The sequence below is a fragment of the Agelaius phoeniceus genome, chromosome 20 (genome assembly GCF_051311805.1).
Source record: "Agelaius phoeniceus isolate bAgePho1 chromosome 20, bAgePho1.hap1, whole genome shotgun sequence".
NCBI lineage: Eukaryota > Metazoa > Chordata > Aves > Passeriformes > Icteridae > Agelaius > Agelaius phoeniceus.
In genome coordinates, this window is record NC_135284.1 from 6,880,685 (window position 1) to 6,893,226 (window position 12,542).

The window sequence follows — 12,542 nt, forward strand, 5'->3', positions numbered from 1 at the left end:
AACACCTCCCCATGAGGGCAGGATGAGCCCCTGTGTTTGGGATGAGCTCTGTGTTTGGGATGAGCCCCTGTGTTTGGGATCTGTTCCTGTCTTTGGGATGTGTTGCTGTGTTTGGATGTGTCCCCATATTTGGGATGTGCCCCTGTGTTTGGGATGAGCTCCTGTGTTTGGGATCTGTCCCTGTGTTTGGGATGTGACCCTGTGTTTGGGATCTGTCCCTGTGTCTGGGATGAGTCCCCATATTTGGGATCTGTCCCTGTGTTTGGGATGTGCCCCTGTGTTTGGGATCTGTCCCTGAGTTTGGGATGTGTCCCCATGTTTGGGATGTGTCCCCATATTTGGGATCTGTCCCTGTGTTTGGCTCTGGTGGCTGGGAATGCTGAGGGCTGGCTCTGCGTGTCCTGCAGACTGATCTCTCTGTCCAACACCTGCAGAGGAGTCAGTGCCACTGAGGGCAGAGAGACCCAGCTCTGGTTTTAGGCAAGAAAGGCCCTTTTTGCCCTTTTTTGCCCTTTTTTGCCCTTTTTTGCCCCTCCAGCCCACAGCAGGGCCTTCATGCACATCTTGTTTTTAAGAGCCCTGCAAAGGAGCTCTCCCAAAGAGAAGGCTGAGATGTCAGGAAGGAAAAGCCCTGATTTCAGGCTGCAGTTTGCAGTTTGAACTTGCTCTGAACTTCATAAATAGAGGACAGCTGACATGATATTCATTTACAGTAAGTTTATTTCTCAGTGCATTACATGAAAGGTCTTTGGTATTTGTGGGTCCTTGAATACTGTTCCCACTCTGCTCCGTAAGAAAATGCTGAATACAAAACATTCCATATACAGTAACAAACCCCATAGCAAATAAAGAGAAATAGATATTTTGAACAATAACATAGCAATATGAAAACAGATAAGTAACCATGCAAGAGGTGGAACAAACAGGTTGTGTTTACAACAAACATTAAAGCCTGCCATAAATGAGTTCATCCTGTCAGACGAGATTTATTCTTGCTCTAAGTTAAGAAATTACACATGATTGCAAGATATTGCCTATGGCTGCCCTATAAAAGACCAAATGGTTGTAAAGCTGATCCCCAGGAGAGAAGCCAGGACCATTGGCACACATACAAAACACACTGATATAAATAAAAAAGGTACTGTGTAAAATAACTGGTGAAGAAGTTACCATTTCCTTCTGTGGCTGGGCATGTGCCTCGTGAACAATTATAGCACCTTTCAATGCCTTGGTTTCACAGGAAACCAAGAAATCACAGAGACTCTGAGTAGTTTAACCCCTACACCCCCAGTGGAATGTCATCTTGAGTCAGACAGAAGATGTAAACCTGGAGGAGGATGGGTTTCCAATCATTGCATCAGGAGGGAAGTCCAGGAGCCTATTGTCTCTGGAAGCCTTTGTCACAGTGCTCAGGGTCCCATGGGACAACAGCTCATGGCAGACACTGGAGCAGAGCCCACCCAGCACCTGCATGTGCTGCTCCAGGGCTGGGTCTGATTTTTAAGGCCTGTTCCTTTGAAAGTTGATCACAAAATGCCTCTGGAGTTTGGTGGGAGCAGGTGAGGGCTCTTCTCTCTAGTTAATTCCTATTTCCCTGGGTTGCTAGCAATTCCTTACAGTAAGTGCAAATTAGACCCTCTGGAGAGGAGCCTCCCAGGAGCTGCAGGTTGCTGGTGAATGTGAGGGTGCATGACTTGCAAAGGGTTTTTGTTGTGCAATGTGCTGCTTCTGGTTAGCTCAGGGCAAGGAAAACACTACTACTACCAGAGCTGAGCCAAGTCAAAAACACACTGGAGCTCAAACAAACATCAGGAACTTCAAAAAAGTGTTAGGAAAAAAAAAAAAAGAAAAGAACACACTATGGTATTGCACAGTATGTATGTAAGATAAAGCACTAAACATTTCAATTAAAATATATTTCTAAATGAGCACGCATTCAAAATAAATCCCCTAAGTTACATAGACATGGCAAGAAGCATTATATGCCCTGGCTGAAATGAACCTCAGGATCCTGCCCATGATGGAGAATGTGGTTGGAGTGGTTTGCTTGGCCATCAGTCTCATCAATGTCAGTGTGTGAGGCTGTGCTCACCTTTAAATGTCATTGAAGTGGGGTGGCACAACAGTGCAGTACAGCCCTCATGTGAGTGGAGAGGAATGGAACCCCAGCAGGGAGAGAAAATCCATCTGGTACAATCCTGCTGTGCCCCATTTAAAGATACAGCACCTCATCAGAGAGATGGGGCTAAACAAAGCAAGGAGAAAAAAGTTACATAGCTCATACTATCAATAATTAAAGTGGTCTCAACCCAAACTTGAACAGCCTTTTGACAATTGACTTGGCAGGATTAATTGCAAACAACTTCCATTAAATTTTCCTTTCATCTTGTCAGTAATTTGTTTTAAATAATATAAAATTCCAAATCCATGTCAGTATGAATGCCTCAGCAATGTGAGTGACTAAAGCAGTACTTTGAATTCAGATGACAAACTTGGAGGAAGAAAGATTTCTCTTCCAGTTCGGTGTGAAGCCTCTGAAATACCAGGGAAGTAAAAATGGCCTCATTGTATTCCCTCTTCCCCAAATTCAACCCCGTAGCTACAGGACCAGTGAAACTGAATTTCCCCATTTCCCTTTTTAAAGACTGCTTTGGTTGGGTTTGGTTCCTGAAGCTGCCATGAGCACAGATTGTTCCTGTGGCCTTGACTACAGCTGGCACCAGCCTGCCCAGTGCATGGGTTTAGACTGAACTGAGATTTCTCCTCACTCCCCAGGCCTGATTTTCCAACACCAAGTGGCTGATTTATCTCCTGGAAGCCACCAGTGAGGTCTTGGAGTGTCCATGTGATCCAGACCAAGATGGTCCCAATTCACCCCAGAGGTAACCAAGTACTTCTCAACTCCTGCACAGGAATCATCCAATTTTTTTTGACATTTAATTCTTAGATGGAATGATTATTCCAAGAATGTTCCCATGGCTGCACCTTGCTTGGCTGGCCACAAACAGAGCTCTTGCCAGTAGTGCAGGAGGGACTTGAGCTCTTAGAGCACCTCAGACTCCTCAGAGTTAAGGCTGGGTTTAGAATTAGTGCTGGGGGTGAAACTGAGATGCATTCAGAGGCTTTATTTCCTTCTCCCCAAGAGATTGCAGATACAGGATGGCTCCTTGAGCTCAGGAACCTTCTGGACTTGAGTTTTACTCATTTCCTTGTCTCTCTACACCACAGCTGTAACTCAGAGTGCAGCCAGGGACCTCCCCAGGCTCCTGCAAAACTCTGGGTTTGTTTCTTGGGAAATTCAATCACTCAGAAGCACAACCTGAACCAGGTGGGCTGAATGAGCCCCACAGCTGGCACTGACCAAGCAGGGGAGGATGCAAAAGCAGGGCAGGGACTTGGCTCCCTGCTGCCTCCAGCACAGCTGGCTGTTATTCAGCTGCACAGCAGAAAAAGAAGGTTCTGGTGCTTGCTCAGCATCAGCTCTGCCATTTCACCTGGCTGGGGGTGGCTGGGCTCCTGAGGAGCAGGGCCAAGTCAAGGCATGGTGGCTTCACCTAGAGGAGCCTGTAACCTGCTCATTTCTGGAAATACCAGGCTCCAGGTTCTTCAGAGGAAGGGTTGGGATTGTCTCTGTTGGTGGCACTGCCATGTTTACAGTGTTTATGGGCAGTCAGTTTAATGTGGGGCTGATGCTGGGCTGGCAGAGCTCCTCCATTTTTAGCCTCATTTCCAGCGGGCTTTGCCTTGGGAAGATCACTTGGGGTGCTGGACTCAGGGACTGCAGAGTGTTTTCTTTGGAAAGCCTCTGCCAGAAACACTGCAGCAGTGCAGCCCAGCTTGCTCACACAGCTGTGGTCTGCACAGGGGCCATAACACAACTCCATTTGCTCACTTTTGTCCTGGGCTGAATTTGAGAACTGTCAGAATGTGGGAATTAAAAAGTAAAAAACAGTCCAGTCAGTTCTGTTGATTAATCTCCCCCTTCTAACAAAAATCACTGTCTACATGGATGACATCAGCTTGTCTGACCTGGTTAGCACAGCAGGTGATTCATTTGTCACTGAAGGGCAGGTTCAACTTCTTAAACCTGGAAGCTGGTACTTCCCCTAAAATAACCAGTTATTGCAAAAAGTAAAATGACTCTGTATTTAACTCTCAGTGCAAGATAAGCTCTTGACAAGACTTTAATTCCCTAGGCTGTGGTTTGCTCCTACACTGTCTCCAGACCTAAATAGTGAGGATTTACTCACAAGATTAGAACAAAACACTGTGAAAACATTTCTTCTGATTGCTGTAGGATTAAGAAACTATTGCAAAATATCCTTTTCTGTGAATAGCTACTGCCACCACTTAAATTAATTATCTCTGGATGTATGCACAAGCTGAACACAGTATGGGAAAATTCTTGCACAATTCCATCATATCTCATGGAAACTGCTCTATGTTTTCACAGAAATAGTCTAAACTCTCTGAAGATAGACAGAAAGCCAATGTTTCTAGGAACATTTGCATCAAAAGTCCTTGTTTAGCCAACCACAAATAGAAATAATGTCACTCACATGCAATTAGCAACATGAAGAGCCAGGATTTTGTTGCTAAAATCCAGAGAGCCACCTGAATTTTCAGAGCAATACTTGTAAATGTAATTTGTATTCTAATTTGTTCTTTGCTTAAAAGAAATCCTTGCAGGTCATGCAGGAAATAAAAGCAGATGTCTCCAACTGCAGCAATGGACAAGGCTGAGGCTTGGCTTTGGCTCTGGGTGGGATGGATGGGCTTGGCCAGTTAAGCAGAGCTTTACTGAGTGACTGTCAAGGGCAGGGAGAGAACAAGGGCAGGGTTAAACCCTGGAGGCACAGCCAGGAGGTGCCACTCCTGTAGGCAGCTTCTGAGACACCTGACAACTGCTATTCCAAAGGCAAAACAACAAAATCAAGGAAAACATTCTCAAAACCCTCTCTGAGCTATGGATAAGTCATTCCCTGCAACCAGGGCTCAGAATTGGCCAGGGAAGGAAACCCAGCCACCAACACTGCAGCCTCCCACCCTCTTCATCTGCAGGGTGCAATTAAGCACTGGCTACTGGATCTTTAACTGCAGAACAGGCAGGGAGGACACAGAGATGCTCCTACTTCATCCTGTGGCTTCTCCTTCTGGCTTCAGCATCATCCAGCAGGGAGGAGAGGATCTGGTGGGCCTGGGGCTGCCGGGGTCCTCCTCGCTTGATCTTGATGCTGCTTCTCAGGGGGGAGCCTGGGATCACATCCTGTCCAGAGCCTGGCTCAATGGAAGACAAAGAGTCTGTAAGGAGAGAAAGTCATGGGAGAGCACTATTTAAAAGGGGAGGCTGAGGAAGACACTCGTGGGCCCTTCTGAGTGGTTCCTCTTGTGGGAGCAGTGTGCTCCTATCACTGGCCAGGGGCTGGGTACAAATCACAGATGGGAAAATGGGACAGGACTGCTGGGAACGTGCCTTGAGCTGTCTGATTTTCCAGCATCAGCCTCATTCCATGGTTATGACAATGGGAAGATGCCATCAGATCACATCCCAGGCAGCAGATCAAGAATTCAATGTTACAACTCACTTTAAAAGTTTTTTGACCAATCACACAAAGCAAAAACACATTGACAGTTCCATCCAACCACTACAAGCACAGGTACCTTTGGTTAAAACAATGCCTGCTTATTTCAAATACAATACCTGTTTGTAAGCCTTCAAACACAATGCACAGAGCTCCATTATTTAGCCTAGAACTTCCTAATATCTCACTAATATCTCACTAGATAAACTTTTCTGCAGCTTAGGGAGTTATTCTAGACAAGCGTTAACACACAGTCCATTGTTCTATTTGTCCTTACTTTTCTACTTTTTACATAATTTTTCTCCTGACCAATCTCATGGCTACTGCTTAGCTCTAATCACAGTTCTGCTGTCTCTGAGGCCTGCCTTTTGCAGCTTTCCCAAAACCCTCTGATTTTATGGATTCCCACAATCTCCCTCCTGTTTGCTCTCCATGCAGCTTTGGAGCTACAGCTTTGCTGCCACCACACTTCTCCTGCATGAGATGTTTCCCTTCTGCTCTGCCTGAGATCTTTGGGGTAAATGCTGCTACTGCAGGGCCTGTTCTCCTTTGTAGTTCCATTTCTAAAGTGCTGTTCTGTTGTGTTTGTGAAGTCCCCAGGAAAGAGATGAGAATCTGACTCCATGTCCTCAGAAGGCTGATATTATGTTATGTTATGTTATGTTATGTTATGTTATGTTATGTTATATTATTACTAAAGAAAGAGAGGATACTGACAGAAGGCTTAACAAGAATGAATAATAACTGGTGACTGACTCCTCAGAGTCCAACACAGCTGGCTGTGATTGGTCATTAAGTTAAAACAATTCACATGAAACCAATCAAACATGCACCTGTTGGTAAATGAGCTCCAGACCACATTCCAAAACAGCAAACACAGGAGAAGCAAATCAGATAATTATTGTTTTCATTTTTTCTGAGGCTTCTCAGCTTCCCAGGAGAAGAAATCCTGGCAAAGGGATTTTTCAGAAAATATCATGGCAACACTGTTCTTATATTAATTATGAAATTACTTGGACTACAGCAACTACTCAGCACTGCCCACAGACTCCTGGTGTTGGAGGATGAGCTGGTGGGCAGTGGGCAGTGATGCTGTTAGGGTTTAAGTACCATTTCATTCCTAGTAAAGGACATTTGGGGGCACTGAAAGGATTGAATGGAAGGATTGACCCACCCTGGGCTGCAGACAAATCAGCAATAATGCTGGGGATGGATGGTGGCTGTCCCTGCTCCCAGAGCACCTCCAGGTAACAACCTCCTGCTCTTCCTCAGCTGAACAAATTCAATATACACTGCTCTGAGCCACTTTTCAGCAACAGATGCTGGTGGCTTGATCTGCCTCATCATTTCCAATGGCCCAATTTCTTCTTCCTTCTGCCTCCAGAGCTGGGTATTTGTGTTTCCCTGCCAGGAGCCCAACATGCCAGCCTTGGTTTCATCCCACCAGGCAGCGTTTCTGTTTCCAATGAGATTTTGGCTGCCAGAGGATTTGGGCTCTGTCTGCTGGCACCAAACCCTGCCAAACAATTTGGGCTTTGCTGTGTCCTGCTGGGCTGCTCTCTGCAGCTCCCAGGCCAGGTCAGCTCCAGCTGCCCTCCCAGGGCAGAGGAGAGCTTTGTTTGCTGGGATGTTTTGCCTTGTTGCTTGGCTGGCTGTGGTTTTGGAAACCACACTCAGTGGGAAGTTTCTTGGGAAAATGAGAGCATGGGATTGGCATTTCTGAGTGGGGTTTTGAAGCTGGGCTGCCCCAGAATCTGTGGTCAAGTCCTTAACACCTACACTGGGAACATGACCAGGCAGTTGGTGCTGGGTGCTTTAAACCTCTGTGGTGCCTTTCAGTCCAAGGAGGTCTGTGCTCAAGGAAAATATTTTTTGTTATTTAATGTCTTTTCTCTTTGTTTGCTGGGGCTTTTTTAACCTTATACATGAAGATGAACATAATTGCACAAGGAAAATATGCCTTACTTTCCAAGTTCCCTTTCTAAACAGTATTTTTTAAGGCCTAAAATATGTGTGAAGTGAAAGAATGGAACTATTTCAAAAGCACAGAGTAGGAATACAATTATCAATACTTATGGGACAAAAAAACCCCTAAAGTCATACAATATAGGTGTTTAAATATGACCTAAACACAGTGCACAATTAAAAAACATCCATTTTTGCTGATGCAGTTACACTGGTATAGAAGTACACATGGGTGTAAATAACTCATCTCCATCCCAAGCAGTAACAGATCAATACAAATGGTTTGCTGAAATGACTGTTTCAAAATAACAGCAGCACATGCCTTGCTGCTGCTGTATTTCCACAGAGAATGTGAAAAACAGCTAAATCAGGCAGCTCTGCTGGAGCAAGGTGTGTGAACCCCACTCCCAGGGTCGACAGAAGATTCCTAAGGATGTGATTTTTTTGCTTTATACCACTATAAATGAAGGTACAAAGTAAAAGCCAAAGGAGGCCCAGGCCCTGGATCTTGTAAATCCCTTTTTCTAATGGACTCATGCAGGGAACCCCCCTTTCCCTCCTCCCTGGAGATCACCCCAGCTGGCATGGGTTGCTGCCTAGGAAATTGAGTGGGCATCTCCCTGGTACCTCTATCTGTTCAAAGCAAAGCAGCATAAAAATACATTTTTGTACAAAATGTATAAAACCACATTTTTCTACCCGTGGAATGAAAACGTGAAGTGAAGCAGGATTAGAGCAAAGGTAAGGTCAGGGTGAGTGTGGCTGGATCATGGGGTTGTGATTCAGGGTTTCCCAAAAATCTTATGCTGTTGCTGCCTGTTGCTTTTGGAAATAGCACTTGGAGCCTCCAAGGGCAGGAGGCCACTGAGCAGTGTTGCTCTGATTTTTTAAGATTTTCTAAGCCTTCTGATGTTTACATTCTTGTAACAGACTTTCTCACACACTTTTTGTAAATAACTCATTGTTTTGTATTCTTTCATGGAAGAAGAGAAATTTGATGGACTGTTGGTTTCTCCAGTGTCATTGGAGAGGTGGCACTTTCACCCTCCAATCCACTGTCACTTTTAGAAAACTATAAATGTTGGATTCAGAAAATAAACTTCTCTTTTTTCACCCTGAGAGCAGCGACGTGCACGTCGTGTTTTGTGTCCTACAGTGACAGAGCAGAGCAGGCTCCAGGCCAGGCCAGCCATGCCCTGGCACTGCAAGGGTCCAGCAGCAATTCCATCCCAGCTCTGCTGGCTCCAGGCAGGGCTGGGAGCCCAAATTGCTGCCTGAAGTGCTTGGGATGGAATTACTGTGCAGTGAGGCACTGTCAGGACTGCTGGGCATTTCAGCTACTTAGCATTCCCATAGCTTAAATCAGTCCTCAAAGGCCACATCCCAATAAAAGTGGATGCTGATCTGAAGGGAGGTGTGAGGTGGGCTCACAAGCAAGGCCAGGAATGAGGTTCCACGTGTCAAGGACAGAAAAGTGCTCTGGGACTTGCTCAGTGCCATGGAGCAGGTTTGCTGCTCACAGGCTGGGGTAGCAGAGCCAAACATTTGGCCTCTAACTGTGTTTCTGAAACACAGAAGGTGTTTGTTGTTCTGGCACAGCAGATTTTGGCAGCTGTGAGAGAATTTGATCCTTGGCTACCCCAAAAGGAGCAGTCTGGCAATAACCAACTCCTGTGACAATGACCAACACCATCCTGTGGTTAAGGGAAGAGAACATTCTTTGAGGAATTATCTACTCACTGTCCCAGTGATGGGAGAGCCAACAGCCTCAAGAGATCACAGAAATCTATCTGAATGTAGAACATATGGGAATTTCTTTAAATCTGACTCTGAAAATAGGTTTCATGTAAGTTATGATCACAAAATGTTTAGGGATCACTGATTTTCAGGGTGACATGAAGATCACTGATTTTCAGGGTGACATGGCAGCACTGTCTGGGCTTTCTCTGCAAAACCTGGTGCTGCACAAAGCAAGGGCCTCAGAGGTGTTCAAGTCACTTGGAAGATGCTGTTAACAGGATTAAATAATCTGCCCTAAAGACCTGAACAAGCAGCTCTGTGGGAAGCTGGTGGATGATCTGTGCCACATGGCTTGAGCTGCTGCTCATGACTTGGCTGCCTGAACTGTAACAAAAATCACTGTAAGGGTCATTTCACCTGCTACTGGAAAGCCAGAGGAAACAGTACAGCTGCTGGAACTCAACTCAAAACTAATTCATGGTACCTAGTTTTGAAAATGGGGCTTGAACAGACACCAGAGAGCTCAGGAGAGTGGGAGGATGTTTAACCATCAAGCCTGAGCAGAGCCCTGGTTCCCTGGAGAAGAAAACCTCAGCAGTGCTTACCATGAATTCCTATCATGTGCTCAAGGATCAATACCCTCTCAGCTAAAATCTTCAGAGCCTCTCGAAGCTGTTGGACACCTTCCCCCTGCAATGAAGAAAACAAAACATTGGAATGTGTTGCAAAACAGGCTTCTTATCCATAATGTCACTTTCATAGCACCAAACCCTGCATGTGCATGTTTGAAAATGAAAAGATGCAAAAGAGGAGATGACCAAAGCAGGAGTGCAGGAGAAATCCCTGTTCAAAGAGCTCCTCATGTACACTCAAGCTGTAGTTTGCTGTCCTTGTCACCTTAGGTGTGGGCTTGAAGGGCCAAAGAGATGTTGGGAAGTATTTTAGGGATTGAGAGCAGAGATGTGAGAACTCCAATGCTCTGCAGTTGCAGTTTGGTCTCTTTTGGGAGTCTGTCCCTCAGCAGCTGGGAGGGACAACAGGGAAGCAATTCCCAACCAGCTCCATGTGACAGAACAATCTCTGGGGACTGAGGTGCTCAAGAACATGGTGACAACATGGCCAAGGAAACCTCACAGACCAAACATTAAATTCAAACCCAAGGCACTCTTGCTCTGCTCATTTAACTGTGGACTCACCCTCTGGCCCTCCAAACCCACCTGTCAAAGGGTTGAAGGGCAGCAAAGTGACAAAACCAAAAGTAAAACAGTAGAAACACATCCTTACATCAGCACCTTTGTCTCCTTCCTCACCCTTCTTGCCTGGTTCACCCTGAAACAAAGGAAGGAAACTTGGTTACATGTGGCTGAGGAGCCTTCCAGGAGCCCTTGGATCCCTCCCCACCAAAGGAGCAAATTAAAGAAGCATTTCACCAGCAGGAAACACATGGACCTTCATGCCAAGGGCCACAGTGCTCTCCTGAGCTTTGACCTGGCTGCTGTCAGCTTCCCAGGATGTCACCACCACTTCCAACACAAATGAACTTGTCCAGGAGTGGCCAGGCTGCAGGAGGAGCCACCTGCCATGGCTGGGCCCCCCATGGCCACAGACATCTCACTGGGCTCTCAGTGAACAACATGTGTGCTAAACCACAGATAAATTGCTCCTTTAGCCCCAAAATGCACGTTTTCATCCTGATTTAGAACAGAAAACCCCTCCATTCTGCTTTCATTAATTAGTCACATCACTTTCTGCCTCTGAAGATGCTCATTAAGCTTTTCTTGAACAAAGATCTCTCTGTGCTGTGAACATTGCTCCCATGTTTCCCCCCAGCCAGGAGGTTCATGCACTTTCTGAAGAGCAGATGACAGGGAGAGATTCAACCACTCTAAGCTAAAGATAAAACAAAACTAACAGTCTAAAATAGAGTGGGAAGGCTTGGCCTCCTCAAACTTGTTGGACATTTGCAAAGCAGAGGTGAGCACAGGAGGAAGGACCAAGGAAAAGGTTGTGTGAATTGTATGAAATGATGAGGTGGAACCGAGGAAGAGACATGAGAACCCTCCCAGAGGCTCTGGGGCTTCTCTGGAAGCTGCCAGCCAAAAAAACTCCAATTTTCTCCACTAGGTCTCTGTCAGCCAACCTTCATCACCATTGGTTTGTTTCCACTGGCCATGTGTGCCAGTGCAGACATCTCCTCTGGGCACCTGTCTGGGTATTGCCAAAAAATCATTTGGACACATCTCTTAACCTCATCACAGGGTTTCCAGCTCAGCTTGGCCAGCTGAGGTGCAGGAGGGAGTTGAGAGCAGCTGATGGACTTTGAGCTGTTTAACTGTGCCCACCTTTGGGCTCTGCTGGTGCAGGAGCTCCTGTGTGTGCCCAGAGGGACCTGCAGGCACAGCCCAGCCCCCCTGATCCCCCCATGTCACATCAGCACTGTGCTTTACACAGGAATCTCTCATTTGCAGAGGGATTTGTTAAGGTGAGGGTGTCTGGAACAAATGTCTGAGCTGGAACCAGCAGAGCTCAGCTCAGAAGCAGCTCCAGTGGCACCTGCAGTGCCAGGCACCAGCCCCACCTGAGCCTGGCACCACCCAGGAGTGCAGCACTTACAGGAAGTCCCTTAATGCCCCTCTCTCCAGGCAGACCTGCTTGCCCCTGTTGGAAATAAAGGCAGTGTCATTAGGAGATACTTTGCCACTTGACAAGAACACAGTGTAATTTTTACTACTGGAATTAAGATGGCTTAATGGAAAAAAAACCCTTACACTTGGGATAATGTGTAAAAAAAATTCCTCTCCCTTGACATTATCACTTAGAGACAGCAAAAGGGGGTTATGGTTTTCTGTCAAGTATCAGCTCCAAATCCCATCAGGCTCTGGAGGAGCTGGGTTGGATACAGAGCTCCTGAGCTCAGTGCCCTCTCTAAGATGATTAGCAGGTTTTCTGAACTTTCCAGCAGTCAGTTACATTATAGCAGGAAGGAATTTGGCTGGAGATTTGTTCCTTACAAAGACACTGCATTCTTCTCTCTGGTAGAAGTGATGCTGCCCCAGCCAGAACAGAGCCCAGGACTCCCACCAAGCACTGATTTAATCTGCTCCTGCTCCACACACCCCACTGCTACTGATCAAAACACAGGCACAATATTTTGGTTGGTTTGTTTCTTTCTCCTGCTGTGCTAATTTTCACATTGTTCTCAGTGAGGGGTTTTTGTTCTTTTTTTTTTTTTAATTATTTTATTTTTTCTTTAAG

The 12,542-nt window shown here is 46.0% G+C and overlaps 1 protein-coding gene across 5 annotated transcripts in view; it reads right to left on the reverse strand.

The window, feature by feature from the left end:
* Positions 1-1,654: 1,654 nt before the first annotated feature.
* COL26A1 (collagen type XXVI alpha 1 chain) overlaps positions 1,655-12,542 on the reverse strand; it is a 174,033-nt gene continuing 163,145 nt past the window's right edge. For 3 of the 5 annotated variants that reach the window (XM_077188744.1, XM_077188741.1, XM_077188740.1), the window contains exons 12-15: positions 11,901-11,945; positions 10,572-10,616; positions 9,893-9,977; positions 1,655-5,301 (exon numbers count right to left, since the gene is read on the reverse strand). In XM_077188744.1, the coding sequence (XP_077044859.1) occupies positions 5,129-5,301; positions 9,893-9,977; positions 10,572-10,616; positions 11,901-11,945 (348 nt within the window). In that variant the 3' untranslated portion in view covers positions 1,655-5,128. The remainder of the gene's footprint in view (positions 5,302-9,892; positions 9,978-10,571; positions 10,617-11,900; positions 11,946-12,542) is intronic. The other 2 variants (XM_077188742.1, XM_077188743.1) reach the window with 2 other exon arrangements.